General features: G+C 40.9%; 1 protein-coding gene across 8 annotated transcripts in view; it reads right to left on the bottom strand.

Annotated features, from left to right (window-relative positions):
- Positions 1-25,679, bottom strand: part of nfyc (nuclear transcription factor Y, gamma) — a 33,055-nt gene that overhangs the window by 5,473 nt on the left and 1,903 nt on the right. For 2 of the 8 annotated variants that reach the window (XM_084738554.1, XM_084738560.1), the window contains exons 2-6: positions 12,147-12,256; positions 11,220-11,291; positions 8,731-8,844; positions 4,900-4,995; positions 2,429-2,605 (exon numbers count right to left, since the gene is read on the bottom strand). In XM_084738554.1, the coding sequence (XP_084594680.1) occupies positions 2,429-2,605; positions 4,900-4,995; positions 8,731-8,844; positions 11,220-11,291; positions 12,147-12,245 (558 nt within the window). In that variant the 5' untranslated portion in view covers positions 12,246-12,256. Of the gene's footprint in view, positions 1-2,428; positions 2,606-4,899; positions 4,996-8,730; positions 8,845-11,219; positions 11,292-12,146; positions 12,257-21,715; positions 21,955-22,681; positions 22,798-25,679 lie in introns of those variants that run through there. The other 6 variants (XM_084738557.1, XM_084738561.1, XM_084738556.1 and 3 more) reach the window with 5 other exon arrangements.

Raw genomic sequence — 25,679 nt, 5'->3', positions numbered from 1 at the left:
CACATGAATGTAAGCGTGTACGTAGAAAGCTTCAATGTTAGAGCAGCCAACGGTGACATATAAGCAGCAAATGACATTTAATGACATGTTTATGATCGATGGGGAAGCTGAGGTGAAATGTCAGAAACAGAAAATCTCAATTCATGGGCAGGTCTGAGAATGCATGTACATCACAGTGACATTTACATCAGCTTCTGTAATGTCAACTGTGGTTTCATAAGTGCTTATGAGAGAGTTGGTGACCTCAGAAAAAAAATGACAGAATTGGTACAGCAGTGACAACCAGTGACACTGAAAGCTCTGCAAACGGACACACAGATGCATAAATAAAGGGTATGAACTGAGATCATCTGGTTCCACGCCATAATTTATTTGTCTTCGTTTCCTTTTTCATTAACTTCGGTTCATAATAATAGGTGTTTATTCCAGTCTGTTCCCAACATGTTGTTTTCCTCTTTTTGTTTTGTTTCTTTTGTGCTTTGTTTCTTTTTTTGTTAGTTAGAATGTTTTATTTCACTTTGTATTTGTTTGTGATTACATATTTGCAAAAATATACAAAAAGTAAGGACACGAAAGACCTATGATGAAAAACAGAATGATTTTTTTCTTTTTTCTGTAAATTCTTCAGAACATCTTTATAACATCTTTATACATACACACACACATATATATATACATACACACACACACACACACATATAAATATATATATGACATGTGTCTGGTGGTTAGTGGCAAGCTAACCAGTTCTGATACATCTGCATGACTTAAATAATGACAAAAGGGAAAGGTTCTCATTCAATGCAAAACTGAGGGGAAAAATAATTGGGTTGTAATACCAGGGAGATTTAGATAAAGCTTTAAAGACCATTTTATCTCAAAAATTTTAAACCTTCACTTATACCTACAAGGCTCACCTTTTAAAGTGCTACCTTGTAAATAGCCCACAATGGAGTCTGCGTAAGGTGAGTGTCAAACTGTGACCTCTCCGCTCTCAGCAGGGACTGCAGCAGTAGCAGCAATAGTGAATCAGGCCAGGTCTAAATGAGTATGACAGCTCAGCTAAAGGCAGTCTGCTGAAGCAGCATGAAGCACCACAGCAGCCCAGGAGCATGGCTGTACGACATGCAGAGGCCAGGCTAGAGAGAGAAGGCTTAGCGGCAAAAGTAGCAGGAATGAGATAATTGGAAAGAGAGGCAACTGAAAGGTGTCCCTAAATATGCATGTTTGTCATCTTACTGACTGGTGAAAAACACTGTAATCCAGAGGGGGAAAGGATGAGTGTGTGTTTGTATGAATGTGCTAGAGATTCCCAGTTTTTGTTTCTTTCAGCTGATTTCTATGGGTAAAGGTGTAATATATAACATTAACATGTCTAAAAACAACTAGAACTACAAGTATGTTATGTATTAACAGCGTATTTCTTTTGGTCATCTGTTAACGGTGTCTGTGGAAACATGGGATAAGTCAGAGTGAGGAAGGAAGTCAGCGAAAGTGACTAAACCTAACGTGAGTAAAATTTTAATACATTACCTTGTGAACATTATTTCTGCCCAAGTCATGTCAGATAGATTTTAATCAGCTTTGGTGGCTGTTTAACAATGAAGACAACAACTCCCATGATCCCATGCTACTTCACAAAGTCATCAAACCAAGCCTTTTGTTATTGTTTTGCCGCGAGAGACCCCTCGAAGCGGAATATTCACTGCTTACTATATGATTTCAGATGTTCAACCATGATAGAGGCACTATACATATGATACTTGTAGATTTTTCCAGGCTATGATGCTAAAGAAAATAGACAAGGGCTAAGAATATACATCCCAACCTATCATTTACATAAAGTTTTGTTTTGTCAATAAACATTTTATTGCCTTTACACTTCACATAAGTAGCCTAACAGAGTGTTCAGATCAAATGTTTCCTTTGCAGAGTTTCACAGGGAGGGTGTATATGTGTGTAGTTATGTGCACTGGGTGTGTTCTGACGTTCACTTACTCCTGCTGGTGGGAGACGGGTCGGCTGCTGAATGTGAGCTAAGACTAATATCAATAAAGCCAGGTGTGATGACCCTGAGCCTCCTGCTGCAGGATTCCCAGCACTGGGTGGAGTTTAGAATGTGCTGCTTCAACTACTCAACTAATCTTTCAGGTGTTACACACGCACACACACTTATGCACACACAGACACGCACGCACACACAAAGCATCTTCATGCTTCATTAACTGGTAATTTATGTTTCTGTGGGGGCAGTTAGCTGTAGTTGGGAATTCACTGACTTATCCACATCACTCTCATTATTGCCTAAAATTCACATGTCCAGCTGTGAGTTCATTGTGTTGCTGCTTCTTTAAATCTTAGTGTGTGTCATTTACACTCTTGTGCAAAACCCTGTGAAAACACTCTTCAAACAAAGCATCAGTGGTACCTGTCCTTGCTGTGGCTGTGCGATGATGATCTGTCCAGGCTGGATGGTCGTGGCTGTTTGTGCACCGGGCTGCTGGGCCTGTTGTGTACCCTGCACCTGTACGGCTCCAGGCTGCTGGGCCAGAGTGAAGTAGTATTGCACCGGCTCTGCTGGGGCTACTGACTGACGCATCTCCTCCTGAAGAAGATCACACACACACACACACACACACACACACACACATTGAAGAAGGCCTATCAGTCCATTACATCTCCATGAATTATTTTTGCAGGTGTAACGGTAGAGGAGGGCACATCTGATAAATAACTGATGGGATGTGGCTGGGGAAGAGTAATGTAATCTGGACATAAGATCCATTACAGGCACCATACTGTTCAATACCATAGACTGCAGGTCTGGAGGCAGCTAGGCTAAACATGTTTAGATTTTTAAACTCCCATTAACCTGTATAATTTACACAAAAAAACTGTATTAAATGTTTGTGAGACAACTACTATACAGGTCAAGGTTTACATTAGGTATCGCATGGTAAATATGCCAAATAGACCATATAAATTATCTATAAGAAAGAATATGTGAAAAAATTTAAGTGAACTAAGTGCGATTGTTTTCTATTCAATATTAAAGTTAGCTGCACACTACTCATAGTACTGAATTAAAGAGTTACTTTCAAGAACAGCATTAACTGATACATCAGGCCAAGTGGTGCTATCCACAGAACTGAAAGGAGCACTGGAGGCTTCTGGCACTTTAAATGAGCATTTAACTTTCGTTTAGTTTTGTTACATATGATCACATCCCCTATGTGTCCAGATGAGGAAATGACAAAGAAATGAGTATGTCGTCATCGTGTAGTGCTGTCAAAGTGCACCAGAACACCACTTTTTTTTCCTTAAGTGAGGCAATTTTCACAGTTCATATAATCCAGTTTTAAGCACTTGCAGGGAGAGGTGTCTTTTTCCAGCTGTTTTATATACAATAAGTGTTTTGCCCTCTGCTAATGAAGCCGGGGCACCTTGTGCTTTAGATGAGATGTCCAATAAAAACAAATATAATGGTCAAAGTTGTGATACTGACATTTAATGTATTTGATTTAGCAGCAGAGTAGTTATGTAAAACATTAATTCATGAAGTACAAACAATTTAAACAAAGAGAATGATAAAATAAAAAAGCTCTCCCTCAAAACAGCTGCTCTAGTCTGTCTGTCCTCATTAGGTTCCGCCAAACAAAATAATGTCAAATGAGTCACAATTACTACCATTTCTTGATTAACAAGGGCCAAACCAAACCTGTAGGCTCTGGTGAAATGCTAAACAAAGCAATTAATACATTTTTAATCTGTTAAATTCTTCACACTATTTAATCAATTAATAATAAATAGTTAACATTTCTATTCTCAACATGATAAGCCTGTCTAACATTTCATTGTGTGGTCAGTTACAGTTGTCTCATGTAAGTAAACTTGCCACAGTGGAAACAGTGGTTAAATGACCTGAAACACACTCCTGTACTTAACCACAAGACACCTCTGCTATGAGTATTTAAATCATAAGTCCAGCAACTTTTATACATGGCCATACGTGGTATATTAACTGCCATACTGGCTGTAAAAAAAGTCCAGCGTAAATTCCATATTGGTATACTTAAAACAAATGCTGTGACAGTTATTGATTTATGTATGTAAATGCCCTCTCTGTCCTTCCTCTTCCTGGATCAGCCACAAAAGTGCAGCGTCAGAGTTTGCTGGGATTCAGTTTACTCAGCAAACTCAGCAGGTTAAATGCTTGCTGCATGGGGGCTTGAACGCAGGTCAAGCAGGTATCACACATCAAATTATCAATCAAAATGGACCTGTGTCATTCTGCTTCATATCTGACTAATAAGCAGAGATTCATGTTGATGAGGTTTCTCCATCACCAGAAGCGTAAACACCCCTCTCCCAGCTCCATGACAACACAGCTGAGAGTGTAGGATGTTTACATGCCTGGAGACAGTCTACTTGACAACCAATTTAAATATCTCACTCCTCCATCTGGTAAGCTACATTTCTATACAGCTGATCAATCTCATGCTCAAGCAAAACTTCAACATAAGCCATTTTCTGTAAGAAAAGACACTGATTGCATTCTTACTGAATTGATCTCAGCAAGAGGACATGAAGTTGTGCTTTTCTGCTACCAATGGTACAAACTGGTGTCGTAGCCGGGGTTACTGTTGGCTGTCAGAGGCAATAAGATGCTGCAAACATCCGACTGAAAGCCCTCGTTGTCCAAACCCCAGCTTCCAGTCAAGGATGTTTACAGCACCTCCAGGTTGCCAACAATGGAAAAGCAATAAGATAACGACCCAAATGATCAACTGTTTATCCTGTGATAACTTTAATGTGTAAGAAAATTATCTTCCCAAAATCACCACTGAGACATCTGTTGTTTGCAGATTTTTAGGATCTCAACAGTGTGTGCTTTCCTACCTGTCGTTTCGGTGGCTTCAGATCATCACGGGGCACAATGTCAATCAGGAAGTCAAACTGGTCGAACTTTGTTATAGCCATGGCGATGTCATTCCTCTGTAAACATAACAGACACAGAGGGTCAAGCGATGAGGTCAGACTTTAATTATGCTAATTCAATATATGCAGCGACCTATATTTAAACATGCCTCAAGGCCTGAGGTCAACTCTCCCAAAATAGCCACACAAGAGGCTACTGTGGAATTGAAATCAAGTTCCCAGTAGCACTGTAACAGGTATTTGCTTTCATAACTGAGCTCAAAGAGTATAAGTTTTGAACTGAACCGACAAGTCAACAGAAAATTAATCACAGAGTACTTTATCAATGAATCATTTCAGGTGCTTTTCAACCAGAAAACGCCACATTTGTATGCTCAAACTTTGCAAGTGTTAGGATTTGTAGGTTTTCAGATAAAATAATAATAAAAATAATACTGCCCATCAGTTGGAGATCCCTCAGTCGACATTCGTACATTCTTTTTGTTTTGTTTTGTTTTGTTTTGTTTACTTTAGGTCTGCAGTGTACTTCTGGGGACATTTCATCCCCCAGAAATAGCTGCAGAGTGAGCACTCCTCACTTTTTCTCTGGGGTAAAATCATTCCACTACATCAAGTCATCCTGTCCGCTCGTTGAAGTCGTCTACGACGGGCACAAGCAGCTGCAGGACTAGATTCAGAGTGTGAAGGCTTGATTATACTCCGTCCCATGTACAAAGACAGCTGTGGACACCATGGACGCATAATAGTGAGCGAAGACTGCGCGAGGAGGAAGAGACGCCTTGCCTGGCCAAGTAATGAACCTACATATTTTACTAAACCCTGTTAAAAAATCTGACAATTCAGTAAAGCTTTGTTTGACAGTATGTGTAAAAAAAAAAAGTACAAGTAGTCAAATATTCAAATTTAGAGTTGCAATGATTAGTTGATTAATCGATTAGTCAATCAAAAGAATAACAGTCGCAACTATTTTGATATTCTATTAATCACTTAAGTAAATTTTCAAATAAAATTGTCAAAAATTTGCTGATTCCAGCTTCTTAAATGTGAGGATTTGCTGCTTCTCTTCATCATTTATGATAGTAAGTGAAGAGTCTTTGGATTGTTGGTTAGACAATAAAAGCAAAGAAGTCACTTTAGAACTGAGAAATGTATTTATGTATTATTTTCACAGCTTTTGCAATTGTATAGACTAAACAATCAATGCTGTAAATATCAGCACATTAATCAATAATGAAAATAATGATTAGTTGCAGCCCTCTGCGTACTGAACCAGGTCTTGTACAGCCCCAGAAAATAACCATTAGTTGCAGCTCTAAGTATGTTACATGAAAGTTCACCAACTTTTTTTTAACCAACAGTCACTAAAGAAAAATAGATTAATTAAAAAAGAAATCACCCTAGCAATAAATCTGGTGTGTGTGTGTGTGTGGTCATGTGCGTGTGCGCGATGGTGAAAACGAACAGGAATGACACTTTCCTTCCCTCATGAGCACAGCCTCTGCTGCTACAGCCCTTCCTATATCCACAGCAGTGTGCTGTCTCTGTGGAATTTTCCACAGGATATTGGCTGTCAGGACCCCCCATTGTGGCCCTCCCTGCACTACAGGCTATTTATAGTAGCTTGATTAATATCTGGTAACACCAGGTCACATCTACACTTGTTCTATTGATGAGCGTTGCTATGGTGACCCCAACTGGCGTGCCCTCTTCACAATAGGACTTGGGCTCTGCGTGTGTGCGTGCGTGAACATGTGAAAATGGAGGGCGCTTTTTTTTTCTCTCACTTAGGCACAAGAAAATCACACATTCGTGAGGTTCACCCATCACACATACGTAATGCATCATCTGTAGTGTGAAATGTTATTAACATGTAAACCTGCACAGTAAATGAAGTTTCTTTTTAAAGCATGCGGTGTAGAGTTCAAACAATGGAGACTTCCATGCTAAAAATAAAGGACTCTGGGTCAAAGATAAGTCAAGACAACAGCAAAGTGAACACACTTCCAAAGTAGGTCTTCAATTTAAGACTCCTCCAAGACTGACTGCGATGAGAGCGATTACACCTTTTTTTTCCTGTCTCTTTTTCTACCTGCGTTGGCATAAACACACATATCCATGGGCTGCTAATCCCTCAGAGGTATGTGAATGGATAAAGTGGACTTAAGGGCTTTCATGTTCTGCTCTGCAGTTTACCCCTCTTGACGTCCAGGTGAGACAAGCTCTTGTCTGATTTTCCTGACTGTTCCCATCAGCACCCTCATGTTCTCTCCTTCCTTTTTCACATCATTCCAGAGTCCATCTTATTCAACTTTGGGACAGTGGAGCAGGCAAAATGGCACCGGAGGGAAAAGTGGGTCAACGGCACCCGCCTGGCTTTGCTTTCAAAGTCAATGGAGGGAGAAAGAACTAAAGAGAGGGATAGTCCTCAAGGGGATGCTGGTATGGGGCCTCCGCTTGTATATGCACACAGACACAGGCACAACAAACCAAAAGACAGGCCAATGATGTAAGGGTGTGGGAGAGGAGGTGAAAAGAAAGAAGATGGTAGAAACACACAGGAAAAAGATTCAGTTGGAGGTGATTGAAATTCTTCAAGTTGAGCAGTAAGGTTTTTTTTGTCTGATATTGAGCAGTGCTCTTGTGGGGACGGAAGTGGCTGAAGAGTGAGTACTCATTGCTTTCACACTGCTCTTTGGGGTAAAATAATTCCTCTACGTCAAGTAGTCATCCCGTCTGCTTACAGGCAGCTGTGAACCAGGCCGAACCCAGGGTGAGTCTGAATGAAGCATGGATTATACTCCCAAATGGACACATACCCAGACAGCTGTACCCAGACGCCATGGGTAATGTCAATTCTGAGATGGAGGTAGCTGCCCGGAAGGAGACAGACCCAGTAAGGCTCCAAGGTAATCTTCTGCATTCTGCTTAGAAATGGTGAATTTACAGTTTGGGGGCTTTTGTTTGAATTCTGGTGTTTCAGTTCTGATAGTTGCTTGCGTAGCACACTTTAGCTCAGAGAGCTAACTTTGACGTACATTGTGGGGATAACCCTGCCACTGGACAACTGTTTCATGCGGCATCGCGGGATAGCAGCTTACATGCTGAAAATTGCAGATCAGTATCTGGTCAGTAACAGTACAAATGTAAACAAGCTAGCGGTTGTTACCTTTCCTTTGGCGGGAATTTAGCCATTTTAATACCAGGGCTCCCTTCCCTCATGCAAATGTGCCACCAAAACAAGTTTGCCCCAACGCTATTTTGCATGGACACTGTAGCGGCATTCTGGGTTTAGCTCCGCCCAAGACAATTATGATTGGTTCAGAGAAATGCAAACAAGCCAGGGTGTTCTTTCCCCCTAAAGCAGAATGATTATGTGTGAAGCCAGGCCTTTCTACAGCGCTGACTCAGTGCTGTGAAGATAGGTCTGGCCATGCAAGACTAATATTCTGTGAATGTCGCTGTCACCATGAACATCCCGCCAAACTCCATTCAAAAATCTGTCATTTTAATAAAACACTGCTTGATATTCTATGAAAAAAGGGAACCAATTGTCAGATATTTCTATGAAACTGCCAACTCTGATTCAACTGACAAAATTCTAAGTCTAGTACAGCCCTAGATATGTACAGAAGGAGGAAAGAGCAAGTATAATTATTACAATAGACAGATATGATTATCCCAACAAATATGGCACAGAGAGAGTAAGAAGCATGAACTGATCAAAAAGTAGTGAAGTAGTGAAATAAGGATGACAGTGTTCACAAATCACACAACTCTATGACTGAGTCTGACCTGTAGTGTACGTCTCTTGTTGTCCTCGGTGTGGATCCACGCTCTGAGGGTAAGCTCTGTGATGAAGATCTGAGCTGCCTTAGCAAACAGGACTGGAGCCTCTGCACTGATCATCTGTAAAGAGGAGATTGAGTTACACCAGGTTAAATACACCCACAGACATCAATCACATATCAGCTATAGCATGAGTCACTCAGGAGTAACAAACGGCTTCATCACATTCACAGGTGCTGCACAACCCGCAATAAATGCATTAATTAATTAGAAAAGACCACAATAATCATAATGCATCAGCCCAAAACACTGCACAAACAGTTATATTGCTTAGCAGGAGAATGTCATTATTATTCACTAAGTCAAGTCAATTTTATTTCTATAATGCCGAATCATAACAGAAGTTAAGTCGGTGTATTTTTTCCATTACGAGGAAAAATGTCCTCCAACAAAACACTTGAACATTACCATTGTTCTCACTACAATTGTGACTTACCTTCAAACTAGATCCCAACTGATATATTGGTCAATATGACACTGGCTTAACATATCTATATATCTTTTTAGTTCCAAAACTCTTTACTTAGGAGGCTCTTGCCTTTTGCCAGGCTGCCAATGTAAATAAGAATTTAGAATTTATTCTTAATGATTTGCCTGATAAATAAAGGTAAAATAAAAATAAAGAAAATAAAGAATATATTGGTATCAGCAAATACACATGTTGTCTGACATTACTGATATGAAAACATTTCAGTAATCACATAAAAACATAATCAGAATATAAAGCAGATTGTTTTTATTTTTTAGCTTTATTGGCAGCATTTTAAGTAATATTTTATCCTTTTGCTTTACTCAGGTTTAATGTATACATATATTTCGCTCTACTTGTGTTTTTTAGTTATAGTTATTTATAATTATTGTAAATACAAGTGAAAGTTTACTGTTTCAGTGCCCTGATGTCATTTTGGACAATAACATTTATTGTTCAACTTTTTTTTCATTCCCAATACGGACATCGGCTCCAAGAATCCAGTACTGGTCAGGCCTGCTACAAAGCTTTATCTGAATCCAACAATGCCTCTTCAGTTGTAAAAACCTCTGGTCTGGAGAAGTCTAGTTGGAAACTCCTTAACTCCACGTCTTCATACCGAGTTGCACTGAACTCTCAGCCACACGATAATCAGTAAAGTCTATGGACACAAATGTGAAGCTTTAAAGTAAGAGATGGACTACAGTACTACCAAAGCAGTCACATGTGCACATGAAGTGAAAGCTGCTGTGTCAGGGCTGACAGAAGGGTCTTGTCTTCAGATATGTTAGGGATCTCTTGATCTCTTTACCACTTTAAGCTGCTGCTTAACTAAGGGGATAGTGCTCTTGACACGACACATTCAAGCCGCACATGCACACACAGACACACATGTTCCAAGGCTTTCTCTTTAGAGACTACGAACAACCTTGGCTGATAATCTGGTGTAATGAGGAAAAAATAATCACTTCTCCTTGTGTCGTAACTTTCGAGTTCAATGCAACTGACAAATATTTGAATAACGCTTGTGGACACATGCCCCTAAATCTATGGTATATCCTTAACCAATCTGAGACGTTGGTATTGATAAGAAGGTCATTGCTGAGAGTCATAATAAGCCCCATTCAATTCAGGTTGTTAATTTATTTTTCCCATATTTTGTTCAACATTAACCACAACTTTCAGCATTGTAGAATATGTTTTAAAAAGGCAACAAGCAGTTCAAGTCTTTGCAGTGTGGAGACAACTGGAAAATTAAAAGCAGCTACATACAACTACTTCTAATGGATACAATGGCAGTGCTTCAGAGTGGCATTAACATCTACTTGCTATACAATCAATTTCTAATTTCATTTAATGATGCTTGATTATTCCTGAATGCACACTGTTAATATGTTTTGATGTAAACCCATTTGATATAAATAATGGACTTCTTATCAACAGACACTGCTGAAAGCACAAAAGCTGATAATATTTTTTCCATTATAAAATGAGTCCAACAGGCCATTTACGGGCACTGAGTGGTCTGACCACATCGAGCTACACACCAAGAAGAGGACAGCATATATGAGCAAAAACATTATCTGTCAGGCTTTAAGGCATTAAAGTAATCATTTTTTTGTCTAAAAGTGTAAGCAAAATCAGAAACCTGCTTGTAAAAAATCCATCCAACACCTTTTTCCCCTTGTTTCCTCTCTCATTATTTACAATTCACAATTGCACTAATTAGTAATGGATGGTGGCTTTAACATAGACATAGAAATATCATGATCCAAGAAAACTACTAAGAATTCACAACAGTGTCATGCTGTTATGGCTTTGTTATGTCAGATATGTAGTGGATTTAATTTCTCAGTTTTATGACAGGAATAGTACTAGAGCTATGTGGTTCCTTTTACCATACCCTCCCCGCTTATAGTAGCAATTATTTTCTCTGAATGGTCAATTATTTGTGCTTTGCACTTACCTTGACATCCTCATCCAGCTTCATGATTTTCTTGATTCGAGCCAGAGGCAACTCCTGCACACGGAAATCCTTCTGAAAATAATGGATGGGTTGCGTTAAGGACACAGAACAGAGCACAAGAAAGTTGTCCTTTGATATTTGCATGTGTGTATGTTTGAAACCATAACCCCACAGAAGTATCGAATCTGTTCATTTGGCTGGCATGCAGGACACAAAATTAGCACCAGCCGCCAACCAAATGCTGGTAAAATGTGACAGTGCCTCGTAGATTTGATTCACTCACCAGACCAAAAAACCCCAATGGTAATCTACCGAGTGACTGGAAAAATCTCAACATTCTCTAGCCATTTTGCTGGTGATATTTTGATTAGAGATTCTGCATATTTGAAATTCTTTCAATACTTATTATCTACAGTATCAATAGGCTGCTACATGCTGTGTTTTCTTGCCCTCTTGCACAAAGCCCTGCCTCAGTTGACTATGGTCAGAAATAATTTTACGTAGACCTAGATGCTGTTGTGCTTAACACACAGTGCTATTACGTTTAGTTAGTTAGATAATATAGTTATTTTTAAAGGCTTGATTTAAAGGGAAAAAAACAAAAAACAATTGTTTCGAAAAGCGCAAGGTTTCACATCTTTGTTATTTTTACATTCTAATAAGACTCTTTTATATGCCCTCAATGTCAATTTTTGCCCCATGGTATCCAAAACTGTATCAAATATCAAAGTTTTTCAAGGTACTGTTTAATAGTTGGAAATTTCAGTTTTGTGACAAATCAAGCAGATGGACAAAAAAGTTAATTTTGCTACATGCTTGTATAGGGTATGAGGTATGAAATGTGTATGAAATATCTGGGACCTTGTTTCAGTCTATGTCTTATTTATCTTTATGAGAAAGTGTGTGTGTGTGTTTCAGTTGACATACCACAGTCAGGTTCCTGATCTCCTCCATGACCCGAGGCCAGAAGGACTGCAGGGTTTGCTGGGCATCGCTGCCTCCGGCTCCAAATGCATCTGCGGACATCTTCTACTGTGCTGCATTTAGGAATGACAGAGGAGGAGAGAGATGGAGGCAGAAGGTTGATTATTAGAAAACAGAAAAACAAAGATGTGACAGGTCATTCATAATGGACACAAGACACCAGGACACAGAATACAGCGTCAGTCCACGCCAGGCCTGTGCTGCCCAGAGCTCTTCCCGTGTGTAAGAACCACATATCCCATCATAGCCTATCATTATAATACAGTGAAATCTAAAATAGAGCCCCGACGAGCTTCTATTCTTGTTCTTGTGGGATGTTGACATGCCCACCACCAGACTGGCTGCAAACTCCCTGATTATGAATGGCTCTATTAACCTCCACACATAGCAGCAGCTCCAAACACAAGCATGTCATGTGCAAGTCAATTGCTGCGTGTGACCCCACACACTGAGGACAAAGCCACAGATCTAGGAAACGTGTGTTTGTGTCATAAAGAAGCAATTTCCAGACAGACAACAACTACACTCCAGTTTTTTGATGGACGCCGAAAGTTGTAAACTGGAATAAACCAACTGTTACACACGTAGACATAAAGCCAGTGCTCCTACAAGGGGTCTGACGGTTTGAAAGAGGATCCAGCAGGTTACTATGGCATGCCAGGAATCTGCTGGGGGAATATTGGCCTGCCTGTCTGAGCATGCAGAGCTTGGAGTGTCTGGATCGCACTCTTTCACTCTCTCCTTTTCTCCCTACCTCAGTGAAAAGATCTGGCAGAAGGGAGAAGAAAAAGAAACATGGGAGGCGGCGGTGGGGGGACAGAACAAGAGATGAGTGTGTGGAGCTACTCAAGAGAGACGGCGTGTGTTTGTGTGTGTTGCTGAGGGAGGGCTAGTGCCTTGTCCAGTTCAGCATTAATCCAGCGCTAAGACAAAGTGCCAAAGGCTTTAACAGGGGGAGGTAAGAGACCGACAGGGCCGCAGTCAGACTGCTGTGCAAACTCGCTATGTGGGTCAAACAAGACAGAAAGAGGGAGACACAGACAGACAGAGAGAAAGAGAGAGACATGACAGAACAAAGAAAAAGAGTGTTAGGAGAAGGAGGGGGTCTCCTCTTTATCTTCTCTTTCTTTTCTCACTCTGGGCCAACAAGCATGAATGGGTCTAGCTCTGGTCCAGCTGACAGGCCAACACAAAACAAAAGACAGCCTCTCACTCCATCACTCTGACTCCCAACAATCCTGCTAGTAGGGATGCACGGTATTGGCCTATCACCACTACATCAGTCTATATTCATATCAGCATATATTTTGTCCAATAAGTGCTGATATGAAAATATTTTAAATAGACCATGATGCAGATTGTGTATCTGATTATGTTTTAAAGGCTAGGTATGTAACATTTTGGAGGCTCTATTAGTGTCTAGCACATAATCACCTGAAAATAAGTGTGTAAGTGAAATAAATGTTTTCATTACCTTAAAACAAGCCATTTTTTAAAATCAGTATAGAATGCAGGTCCTCTCCTGTGGCATATATACGTAGATGTATTATATTATATATGTATAAACAAAGCAGCAGTTTTTCTGTGTACAAACTATTAAAATGTTCATTTCAATTCTCAAACAATTTCAGTGAGCTGTCTTACATTCAATGGTTGATGATTTACATGGAGTAAGAAAAATGAAGTTTTGTTTTTCCCCCTAACTTTCTCCACATAGCAGTGATGCCAATGTAATACAGCAACGAGTGGAAGAGGTCAATGCAGTGTCACGTATGATATGTCTATATTACTTCACCATGTTGCACCAGCATGTTTATACGGTTGCTGAGAATACACAAACTAAACACTGGCTCTAGATCTAATTTTCATGGCCACTGTGGGTTCTCCTTCACACTTGGCAGGCGAGTTAGTTGTACACTGCTTTTTCACCGCTAGCTACCACTAATTCCTCCAAATAATAGTAATAATAATAATAATGATAAATAATTATTAATTTGTTTAGAAATTACTAAAAATATCAGTTAACATTTATTGTTTCAATGCCCTTAATTAATTTTGGGTAAGTTTAATAATTGTAAAATGACCTGTTTGTTAATCACATTTGAACGATCATTGTGTGGACTATAATCTTGTGATGCTCAATAAATATCAGGGCCGATAATGGGAAATTTATTTTATCTTTCTTTTTTTTTGATAAAGGAATTTGACAGATTATAGTAAAGACTTTAATTTGAATTGTCACACAGAATAATCTATAAAAAATGTTTATTTGTTATGTTTTTTTGATGTACTTTACCAAAAAAAATAATAAACATTTGAAGAGTCAGAACTATGGTTGTGACAATTCTCCACATTAATGGGTCAATATGACTTTCGATTTTAAGGTCAAGATTTGATTCTTCAATTTAAACAAATTCAAATTCAACCACTGTTAGACTATCGAGTCTTGATTTGTAAAGAGCAAGAGATCATTGATTTTATGCCCTCACAATTGTAATTTACATTTTCAAATTCCTCTTTAGTCTGTATGGTATCAAATGTGATATAACAGACAGTAAACTACAGGAAAAAAGCATGTAGGTAGGCTGGAGAGGAAAATGTAGTGGAAACATCAACAATTCTACCTTTGATTCTGATTATTGAAATTGAAAACTCATTTCGATCTAGTCAGAACTGTTCTTTGTTCCTGCTGTCATAGTGATGTCAGTTAGACTTCACTCAGACAGAGCCATGGCACATTAAATCATCCATCGTTGCTCACTACATATATGAATATGAACAATAAATTAATGTCTAAATTCCCACTTATTGGCATTGGCCTTGAGAAACAGGTAATCTGTATAAGCTGGGGTTGTAGGGGGATTGTTTTGCGTTTAGGACCACATCAGTTTGTTTATTTGTACCACTTAAGTGCGGGTGTAAATATTTTACAGAGATAAATCACCCATTCAGAACACAGACCCTTTACCTGATTGATTTTTGACAGGAAAGGCTGCTTCTCGGGCAGATGTGGAAGTTACTGAATATATAGAAGAAGCACTGCTGTTCTGTCATACAGTTTTGGACAGAGCGTAGCCTAAATCAATGAGACAGAATGGCAGCGGGGGGGTGGCTTTATATAAATCAATCAGGCCGCTTGTAGCTATGGCATGCCAGGCTAGTGATTGACCTTGACAATGTCTCCCCTTCTCTGTCTGACGCTCCAGTGTCCAGTTGCATTTCAAGGTTGATTGAAATCCTGCAGTCACTAGAGCAATCCCAGCATTCCACGGGGGAAGGAATGACTGATGGGAATTGTAGTTTTTCTCCTCTGCCTGATGGGTGAACTGTCCGCTGGCATTTTTTCATGGCCTCTATGTACTTTGCAGCACCATAACCCCACAAATAGGGCCAAAAATCTATGAGCAATGAGAGATTTGTTTTTCTCCATCTTAATAGCATTTTAACACCCGTATCAGAACTTGATCTTGTGATCATCTGGAACAAGACAACCTTGTATATCTGTAAGTGTGCTGTCTGCCAGCTTGTGTGGCTTCCTCCAACTGGTAGCCTGATAAGAAACAATAATTAGTCAATTCACTTAACAACATTAAAGACAACCATCAGGCTAATTACCATGGTAACAACACAGTGGCCCAGAGGAAACAGAGGAGGATAGGAGTTAAAATAGCAAAGTGAATCAATTGATAAAAAAGATAAGTGAAAGTTAAAAAACACCAGGCCACACATGCCTTCTCTTAAACTCCTGCCTTTTCTTTTAAAAACACTCAGAGCTGTTATTAAATCACACATACCACCCACCCCCTTGCTCTGACCCCATGACCTTCAATCTAAATACACAGCCACACACTAACCACAGTGGCAAAAAGGAGGGGGGGGGGGGTTTCAATACGCGAGAAGAAATGAGAAAGCAAAGTGGCGAAAGGCAGGCTGAAGCGTGAGAGGGGAACAACATATGTCAGACAGGAGAAAAGAGAAAGGCTAAGTATCATCATGCCCTTGAGCGTTGCTCCACCAGCTAGCTAGTTTGCGTGTTCTACCTACAGTATATACCAATATTACCATATTTCCCAAGGCTTTGCATCAATGGAAAGTTTGCGTGGGAGCCCGCAACCAATGTCTGACACACAAGTGCAGAACATAATGTCCTCTGCTGACTTCTGCAAGACCTTCCATGGTGAAACAAACACTGAGTGAGGCTATCAGCTGACTGAACAAAGAAAATCAATTTTGAAACTCCCCGAAAGCTAATAAATGTCGACATAATAAACATTGTAAAAGGTCTGGAGGTGGATGCAGACGACTATAGAAAGTCAGTGTGGAGATGGCTTATTTTATCTGCAATGATAATAAGTCCTGTTTCCTTCTTTACAGTAGAGCCAGACCGATATATTAGTTAAACTGATATTATTGGCCTGATGTTGGCTTATTACAGCTATATCAGTATCAGTGTATAAGTTATCAAATATGCGGCAATATGAATAATGCAGAATGCTTTTATGCTTTTTTGTAATCTTTATGTGCAGCATGTTATGTACATTTGATTATTTATCTTAATTCAAATAATATATGCACTTCAATTGGTGTTTTTTATACTTATTTCTAATTATTAAAAATACTAGGGCTGCAAATAACAGCTATTTTCATTGTTGATTGATCTGTCAATTATTTTCTTCACTTGTAAGAAGCTGGAATCAGAGAATTTAGCCTTTTTTCCTAAAAAAAAAATACTTAAATTGATTAATCAGTTAACAAAATAGTTGGCGATCAATTCAATAGCAGGTTGATAATCAATTTTTCATTGCAACTCTAAAAAAATGTCAGTAAAAGTTTAGTGTATCAGTGAAATTATTATTATGTCATTTTAGACCATAAAGTACAGTGATGAAATGTAAAATATCCTGCCCCCATTATGTATCTTTGTCATAAGTGCTTCATAAACACATTTCAGAGATCATTACAATATCAGTGAATAATCAATATTAGATTTTTTTTTTTGAAGCTTTGAAGTGCTACTTAAAAATGGAAGTCTGTACTAAAACATTTGTTAAAGCTTGTTAGCCTTAATACATACGGTGTGCAATGTAAGTGGCTCTAAATAAATGTTGTGAATCTATTGGGCTTTCATGTGAGCTTGTTATTCTTGATGATACAGTGCATCATTCTGTTGTAGTGAACTTGACAAGCTCATCTCTGCTGTGTTGTTCTAAGCTGCTGCTGTATGCTATATTAGGGGACATTGTGTTTTTTGTGCTATGCATCTCTCCTCTCCTCTTCCCAGCTGCGGTTCTGTTGTCCTTCATCGGGTCATCGAGACAGAGAGATGCCGGTGTTGGGTTTCCTTCGAACTCTGCTGTCTCTGTGTGTGTGTGAGTCTTTGAGGGCAAGTGTGATGTCTGTGCTTTGTCAACAATGTCCAACACAGCAACTTGCTCTTCCTCCTTCAGTGGCTCTACATCTCTCTTCCTGTCTCCTCTCCGGTACTTCCCATCTCTCTCTGTCACTCGTGGGTGTGTGTTTCTCTCCGGCTCTGTCTTACTTACTTTCACCTGATCCCCCCCACCTCTCTTCCAACTTCTCTGAGAAAGTCAATGCTGCTCCGCTTGCAGCAGCTGAATCAGCGCTAATGTTGTTCTGCCAGCCCCCGTCCTGCATCTCTCCTCTCTGGATCTCTCTGTCTCATCCCACCCTCCCTCCCTCCTGTGTTCTCTGGCACGTCACATCAAGTGGCCACTCACAGCAGCATCAGCAACGCGCTCCAACTCTGACATCACACCACTTTACATGAGCCTTCGATTCCTGTCCAAATGAACCTGATAGCAGCACAGGCAGAATACCGGAAAAAACAACAAGATAGTATCACTTAGCCATATGCCTAATCATTTGTTCTTAAAGATTAGGAGAAGAGCAAGCAAAGGGCAAAGTCTTCAGCGCCACACTCTGCACAGAGGCATCGTTGTAAAAGAATACAGTTGAACAGATTAATTAACTGGTCTTTGGTTAAAGAAGTGAAATGTTCTGCAGTTAATTGCCCCCTTAATGACCCCACAGTTGGTGTAGGCCTAAATTGAGCTTAATTTTGCTGAGTGTAGTTGATAGGTAATGAGGCGAGGCAGTTTAGGACAACCTGAAGGCCTATCCGAGGCAGAGGAGTGAACTTTTCCCTGAGGTGTTTCAGTATCACATTGTCGTTTTTGCTGAAGAAGAACTCGTCTCATCCCAGATCTTTCCCTGAAGCAGAGCTGACACTTCACATTGAAGCAGATGTGTGCTGAGAGGACCTGACCTACACAGGAATAAAGAGGCATACATTGTACTAAATTAATGTATAAATATGGTGCAAGTGTGTTCATCTGCAGGGAGTGTGGATTTTTGTAATACGTAAAAATAATCAACTAACTATAAATATTACAATGTAGTTTTTTTTCCTCATTTTCTTTTTTCCTCCTTTTAAGTTTCCTTATTCAACAAATGGCACCATTAGAGAAAACTATTTCAAATGGGGCACAATTAGTGCCATTTCTAATCTATCAATTAATTATAGATTAACACATTTTAATGCTTGAATTCTTAATGGTGATTAATTGATTAATGATTACTCATTAACATTAACTAATCAGTGTAGCAATTTACTTTATATATCTGGTTGATGTGATTAATCTAAGGGTGTGAACATTATTATTATTATTATTTAGATATAGTCCAGATTATTCCTGAATTTTAAAACTTTTTTTTACAGCATTCTTTCAATTCAATATGACATGTCAAATAACATGGATAATGGGAAAGGAGCAGAAATTGTGTTGACAGGAAACAGAAGGAAAGGACAATTAAGGGAAAAGGGAAACAAATAAAAAGTAAAAATGGATGATTTCTTTCCCTTGTACATCGATCTTAAAGAAAACTTCAACTTAGTTACTCTTCAAGGTTAATAACAGTTAAAACATGAGGCTGTACAAAGAGCAAACATTTAACCACATGGACTGGTTGCCACTATGTTTCACTATAAATGATGAAATCAAGCGAAAGACTTTTTTTGTTTCATACAGTACCAACTATGAGAGTTTCTACACTGACATGTCTTTAGCAAGGGGTCAACTGTCCACAAGCTGCTGTGTCAAAGTGTCAATGATGCAGAATGGGCAGTTAGGCAGGAAGGTCAGCAGAGGTTAAAGTCTTCTAGGTTTTAACTGGCCTCCTAAGTAGAAAAATGAATGTTTGCACAACATGCATTAATATAAACCAGGATATATGATTGAACCACTGAGAATCAGGTAATGTTTAACATTCTGTTTGTCAGTTTTATTCTGATTTACTGTAACTGAACAGATGGAATAAGTACAGGTATAATGGTAACAAATGTCACACTGATAAACGTTCATTTTAAATTATGACCATAAATCAACGGCGTATTTACAAATCCTGTACTATTAAAGTGTCCACCTCAATGAACCTGATCACAAATACCACACAGAAACAAACTGGCATGGTTACAGCATGCAGGGTAAATGATCTACTCAGGCAAAACAAAAAACAAGAAGTTCCTAGGCAGGAATTACAGATTAACTACTGGGACACGCGCAACGCTTTCACAGATGTTGGTGCAAAACGTTTTGCGATTAGGACAAAAAGAGCAGATTGGGGTTATAATGACAGACATGCTCTCTGCGACCTACGGTGCAACATCCCTTTGGCACAGCCGGACCGAACCAGACTAGCCAACCAAACAGCCCCTGCAAACTTTGCCCTTGGTTCTGCTTCGAGCCAACTCCAGGAAGTGCTAGTCACTGATCTCCCAAGGTCATTCAACAGAGGAGGGAGAGAAACCAGAGAGGGAGGAGGGAGAGATGAAAGAGAGAAGGGAGGGAGAAGGGGGAGGATAGAAAAGGACAGGTTTTTCAACTTTCACTGCAGCACTTAAGTGACCCCAGTGGTTCGGGGCCTGTGCACTTTCTAAGAAGCTTAATAAAAACATTGCATACAGTACATATTGGCCATGTTCTGTGTCCCCCTTTGAGTTTCGCTTCCTCTGCGTCCTCTCATCTCCCTCTACATGTCTCCTTCTCATTGCTGACAGAAGAGAGACTGCGGGAGCCAATCTCACATTCCTGTGACCTTCATCCAATGCTAGGCCCAGTCTCTGGCGTCAAAGTAGGCAGGGCTAAAGCTACCTGCATATTACATGCTGGAACACAGCTGACTCCCCCTGGCTGCCCACACTGTCTTTAGTGACAGTGTACACATGTAAAAACACAGGAGGGGGAGGCAAGGGCAAAAGAGTGAACACTCAGCGGTAGTGGTCACCTTAGTGATAAGCTGAAAGGTCTAGCTATGTCTAGCGTTTACTTTTTCCTTCCCCCGGTGTGCCTTTGGTACAGTACGGGGCACAAATGATATTCAAATCTCATGCAGACAGCAGCCAACCCTGGGATTTGGCAGCAAGGGCTTCAACTTAAGAGTTATTTTTAGTCTCCCTCTCTCAATCTCCCGCACTCTCTCCCTCTCTGTTTCCCCAACGGGACTTGGTTTTGTCAAAGGCACCAATGGAAACTTTCAATTAGGGAGCAAGGGGAGGGGAGACAGAGAGGGGGAGTCAGAGAGGCAAGTGAGAGAAGAGGCGCCCTCCAAAGATTCCATCAGAAGAGATCAGATCAAACTATTAGCCTCCTCTGCCCCTGAAGCTGACAGGCTGACAGTCTGTCCCATCTGGGCGTCTGGCACTGTCGGGGTGGGAGCCCGGGGGGTCCTGAGGTCACTGCAACCAGCTGCACCTCCACCCCTGGGGACCCCTGACACCAACAGTGACAACAACACTGAAAGATATTGTCCATGTACAGCAAATCTCCGCTCAACATGGATGCCATCTTTGCCTCTCAGCTCTGCGTCACTGTCTGGTGCTAACGTGTAAACAAGGACGTCCGGGGGAAGAGAAGGGTCCGGACCACTACTGGGAGCCACTGCGGCCAACAGTTGGGCCCCCAGAAAATCAACACCACCAACAGGACAGTAAAGTGTATCTGAGCACAGAGTCCAGCAGCTTACATGCAGCCAATCACAAGGCACTGAGTAAGCGTTGAAGTCTGTGTGTGCGTGCATGGTGGTTCAAAGTCAAAACACAACAAGTGACAGCCAAAAGCAGACAGGCTTCACTCTCCACTGTAACTTTGCAGATGAAAAATAAAACAAGCAAGTAACATCAACAATAATCATAGTTTTTCTCTGTAAAAAGCATCAGCAGCATTGTAATAAAATGACAGCTGAAGGACATGGATGAGAGACACGCACAAAACGCACAACTCCAATCATCCAAGGAGAGTACTACAGGACAGGAAGGGGAGGGGGACTGAGGACGGCTGTAAAGGACAGACAGTGTCTCATCACTGCGGAGCACTGATGGAGAGAGAGACATCAGAAAGTGAGTGGAGGTGAGAAATTTATCCTGAAACTCATAGCCTAACCAACTTGACAGCTCTTCTTCTGTGTGTGTCTGTGTTTTCAGCGGTCAGACTTACCCCTGTGCCCTTCATGGTGAGCGGTCTGCCCTGTCGGAGCAGAGCAGAACAGAGGGAAACAGATAGCCCTGTTCAAGTCTCCTTGAGAGCAGCGGCGGCAGTGGCAGGAAGAAGAGACAGAGGTTGACAGAAAAACTCTCCTTCACTTCCTCCAGTCCTCCTGATCGTATCAGCGGACAAAAGGCACTCTGGCTCCACTGGACGGGCTTTAAAAAGGCTCCGCTGGACAGCAAGCCCCCCTTCTTCTACCCCTCCCCCCCTTCTCTCTTCTTCCACTCTCCCTTTACACATTGCCCCGTCTCCTTCAGCAGCCCCCCAACGTCCTCCTCAAGTCCTGCCAAAACACACAGCCGCGTCTTTTCCTGTTTCTCTTCTGACCAAGTCCCCTCAACTCACTGACCTTCTCTCTTTCTGTCTTTTTCACTCTTACAGTCCACCACCCCCCTTTCTAGCTAGTGACCTGTGCGTTTGTCTTTGAGCTGACCCCTGGCCCCGCACAGAGAAGGGGACGAGAGGGAATAAAAAGCCAGCGCAGCAGCAGGCAACAGCAGGCAAACAGTACAGCGGCACTCCCGACTCACAGACAAAAATCTCTAGCCTCCTTCCCCTTTAACATTCAAGAGTAATCAATCTAGCATGCTACATGATACTCAAACCCCGCCTCGCACCGGGCTCCCACCTCACTCTGACACTTGCAACCAATGAGAAGACAAGGTCCTCTTGTGCCATTGGACAATGCACACACCAATCAGCTCTGACACATCCCCCGTTCCTCCCCTTTCCTCCGCCCAACCCCCTTTTACCGACAGCCAACTTCCTGCTCTAAGTTACCTTGAGCTGCAGGATAGGGGTCAGGGAAAAGAAAAGAGGAAGAGAGAGTAGAGAGTAGAATATGGGGAAAAAGAGCAAATAAAGTTGTGGAAAGCTCTTTAGGGAGTGTGCGAGGGTGTGCTAGTGGTAGCTTGCCTCGGCATTGTTTGTCCTCAAGCGGTCCCTGCCTCTGCTGCTGCTGCTGGACGGATGAGAAAGGTTCCCCAGGCTGCTCTCTGACAACTGCTCTCTGCTTATTTACAATGTCAAACTAAATGTCTCCCTCCGCCCCGCCTCCTCTGTACCACTACAGGCTGACAGCACAATGATGCAGGCAGCCACGCTGGCCCTTACTGGCTGAAGCAAGTGCCAGAAAGGATGCCGCATGTTGCATCCACATGATTTAAAGTACAAAAGCATACGAGGCAGACTCGCTGTCTCATACGTGTGCACAGGTACACATGCACATCCACACACACATACATACACACATTTTTGTCCTTGTTCTCTCATTCATCCTTGCTCACAGTCACAGGTACAAACAACTAGCCTCTAACCAGCCTACTTTTGTTGTAATGAGATTCATTGCACTGTTAATATTATGCTTGCAGAGGGGAGTGCATGGTCACTCATTGTTCGCTTGGAATATGAATTAGTTGACTTTATTCAACATATTCTTGTGACTAATGGGAACATTAAGTTATGCAACATACTGCAACCACAACATTAATCTAGTGAAAGAAACCCTAATTATGGTGTCAATCAGATTTACACTGCACAACAAATCATTTCAAGAGCCTTAGTACAAAGTGAAGAAGAATCAGCTGACAGAGGAAGTGGGAAAAAGCATTCGATTCTCATCCTATTTGTGGATAAACAAGACTTAAGAGATATGGGTGAAAGTCTGTAAACAAAGACATTGTTGTCTTGACCCCAAAAAGTACGCTCACAGCAACTTCCACAATCAAAACGTCATCAAAAAAACCACATCAGCAATGTCACACAATGCCCTTCTTGTTAACTCGCGCTGGTTTAATGTGCATACTTTATACACAGTAACCTTTACTTTAGAACACCAAAGCAGGACACTGCTGCTCATGTGCACAACTCATGGTGTTTAATGCACCACCGGCTACATCAGCAATTCCACATCTAATATGCAAACTCATTACTACACATAAAGCTTTTAAATAAGTGTCTCGAAGTGACAGAAACTGAATGTGTGATGGCAGAGAAATGTTGTCCAGTGTAGCCTTTAACTGATAACTTGTGCTTTATGCTGCATATTACTGCAAATCCCAGCTGTAGTGATGAGCACAACAAGCTTAAGAGAGGGAGAGAAAGAGAGCAAACCTGCCCCATCAATGAAAAATCTAGAGGGGGAGGGGAACCGGAAGGATGGAGAAGGACAGAGAGGAGAGTTGTTACAGGATGGGAGGGGTAGAACAAGTGGAGAGAGGGCGAGAGAACAAGATAGAGACTCAAGAGAAACAAAGCTAAATGTTCTCTTTTCTATTTTTGAGAGGAGCACGGGGACTAGAGCAGGTACTACAGCCATCCAGTTAATGATTAGAACAGTGCTGCACAAAGATTAATCTCTCCACTAGCATGGCTGCGATGCCAGAGCACTTCTCTCTCTGTAAATGTATTCTGGCTACCCAAAATGCCTCAGTAATGACACCTGGCAAGGTCACCGTACAAATGAGACCTTCCCATGACCTGTGCTGCCCGTAGCAGGGACATGTTTGCTCTCTCTGACGCTATTTAGAGATAAACATACACCAGCCAGACTATGGGTTTCATAAACACACAGCGCCCGCAGAGTAGCCGGGCCAAGCAATGCATTCACCCACAAACATGCAAAAAACACATGCACACCTGCATGACTAAAGGGTTAGCTGACTGATTTGCACACAGGTTACTCAGATTAAGCTCCCTTAAGGTATGGCCAAGCCTCATTCAGTCATTTTAAATATACTGTATTTTGGGGTGGACAGTAAAACATTCTTAATACAGGATCGTGATAAAATTTATGTTGATAACAATAATGAAATTTTAACTTTTTTTTACTCAAAATAGATATTAGAAAATAGATATTATCACACAACATAAATAAATTAATAATTAAAACAGCCAGTTGGTCTGCAGTTTTTGGCTTGAACATTAAAGCAAATGCACATTTCCTACAGCAAAGGACTGTTTGCATTACCAGTAAACAAACTGGATGTGAAAGTGTATGTCCTCTGGAAAAGAGAGGAAACAGAGCAAACCTTTTTCATCACCTGAAAAGGTACCGTCCCAGTGACCACACCATTGATATAAACAAAGATGGACATTGTGTCTCCATTACTTCCCACTGTACAAACATGAAGACAAAATATCTCAGATTCGAGCACTACCATCCCGCACTAGTGACGTCATTTGGAGCCAGTCTACACAGTAGTGATCAGCGTTGATGCCGCAGTATCAAATTCACACCCCCACAGCCGACCAACTCAGTTGCAGCTCAGTCAGGGTGGAGCTGTCAATCATCAAGTGAATTACACTTTTTATAGCTTCAAATAACTACTTAAGACCAAACTGATCAGAAAAGTAAACACCTGAACATCAGTGTGATAAGCACTACATAAAAAAAAACAGAAACCATCTGTATTTGAAGTGCTCTTTGATGTTTTAGTTTGGCCCCAGCTATTAAAATGTGGACAGGATTTATGAGCCATACTGCATCTAGCAACCAAAGGACGACGAAGATGTTTTGGCTTCACTTCTGCGGGCCTATCATGTTGTCCATTTCTATATATGTCAATGAACCACAAGAGCATGAAAATGCAGGCCCATGTTAATTTGCGCACAACATCCAATGCCATAGTGGTTCTTCTGCCGGTTCACTAGCCGGGCTGTACCAAAACAACATTTAATCTTGTCATTTTTTGCGGCCATTGTCGAAAAAGGAATCAAAAGGGGGCAAAGACATAACAAGTGTAGTTTCTCACTTGATAGCAAAAGACGTAAAGCCCCTGAGCACAATGGAGACTGATAGATTCAGGAATTTAATAACAGAGCTAGACTCCAGTTATGAACTCACAGGCAGAAAATACTTTTCCCAAACGGCAATGCCTTATTTTTACAAATATACATATTACATAATAATCAC

The sequence above is a fragment of the Lutjanus erythropterus genome, chromosome 16 (assembly GCF_056507025.1).
Source record: "Lutjanus erythropterus isolate fLutEry1 chromosome 16, fLutEry1.hap2, whole genome shotgun sequence".
Taxonomy (NCBI): domain Eukaryota; kingdom Metazoa; phylum Chordata; class Actinopteri; order Lutjaniformes; family Lutjanidae; genus Lutjanus; species Lutjanus erythropterus.
This window is presented reverse-complemented; position numbering and strand designations above follow the sequence as displayed.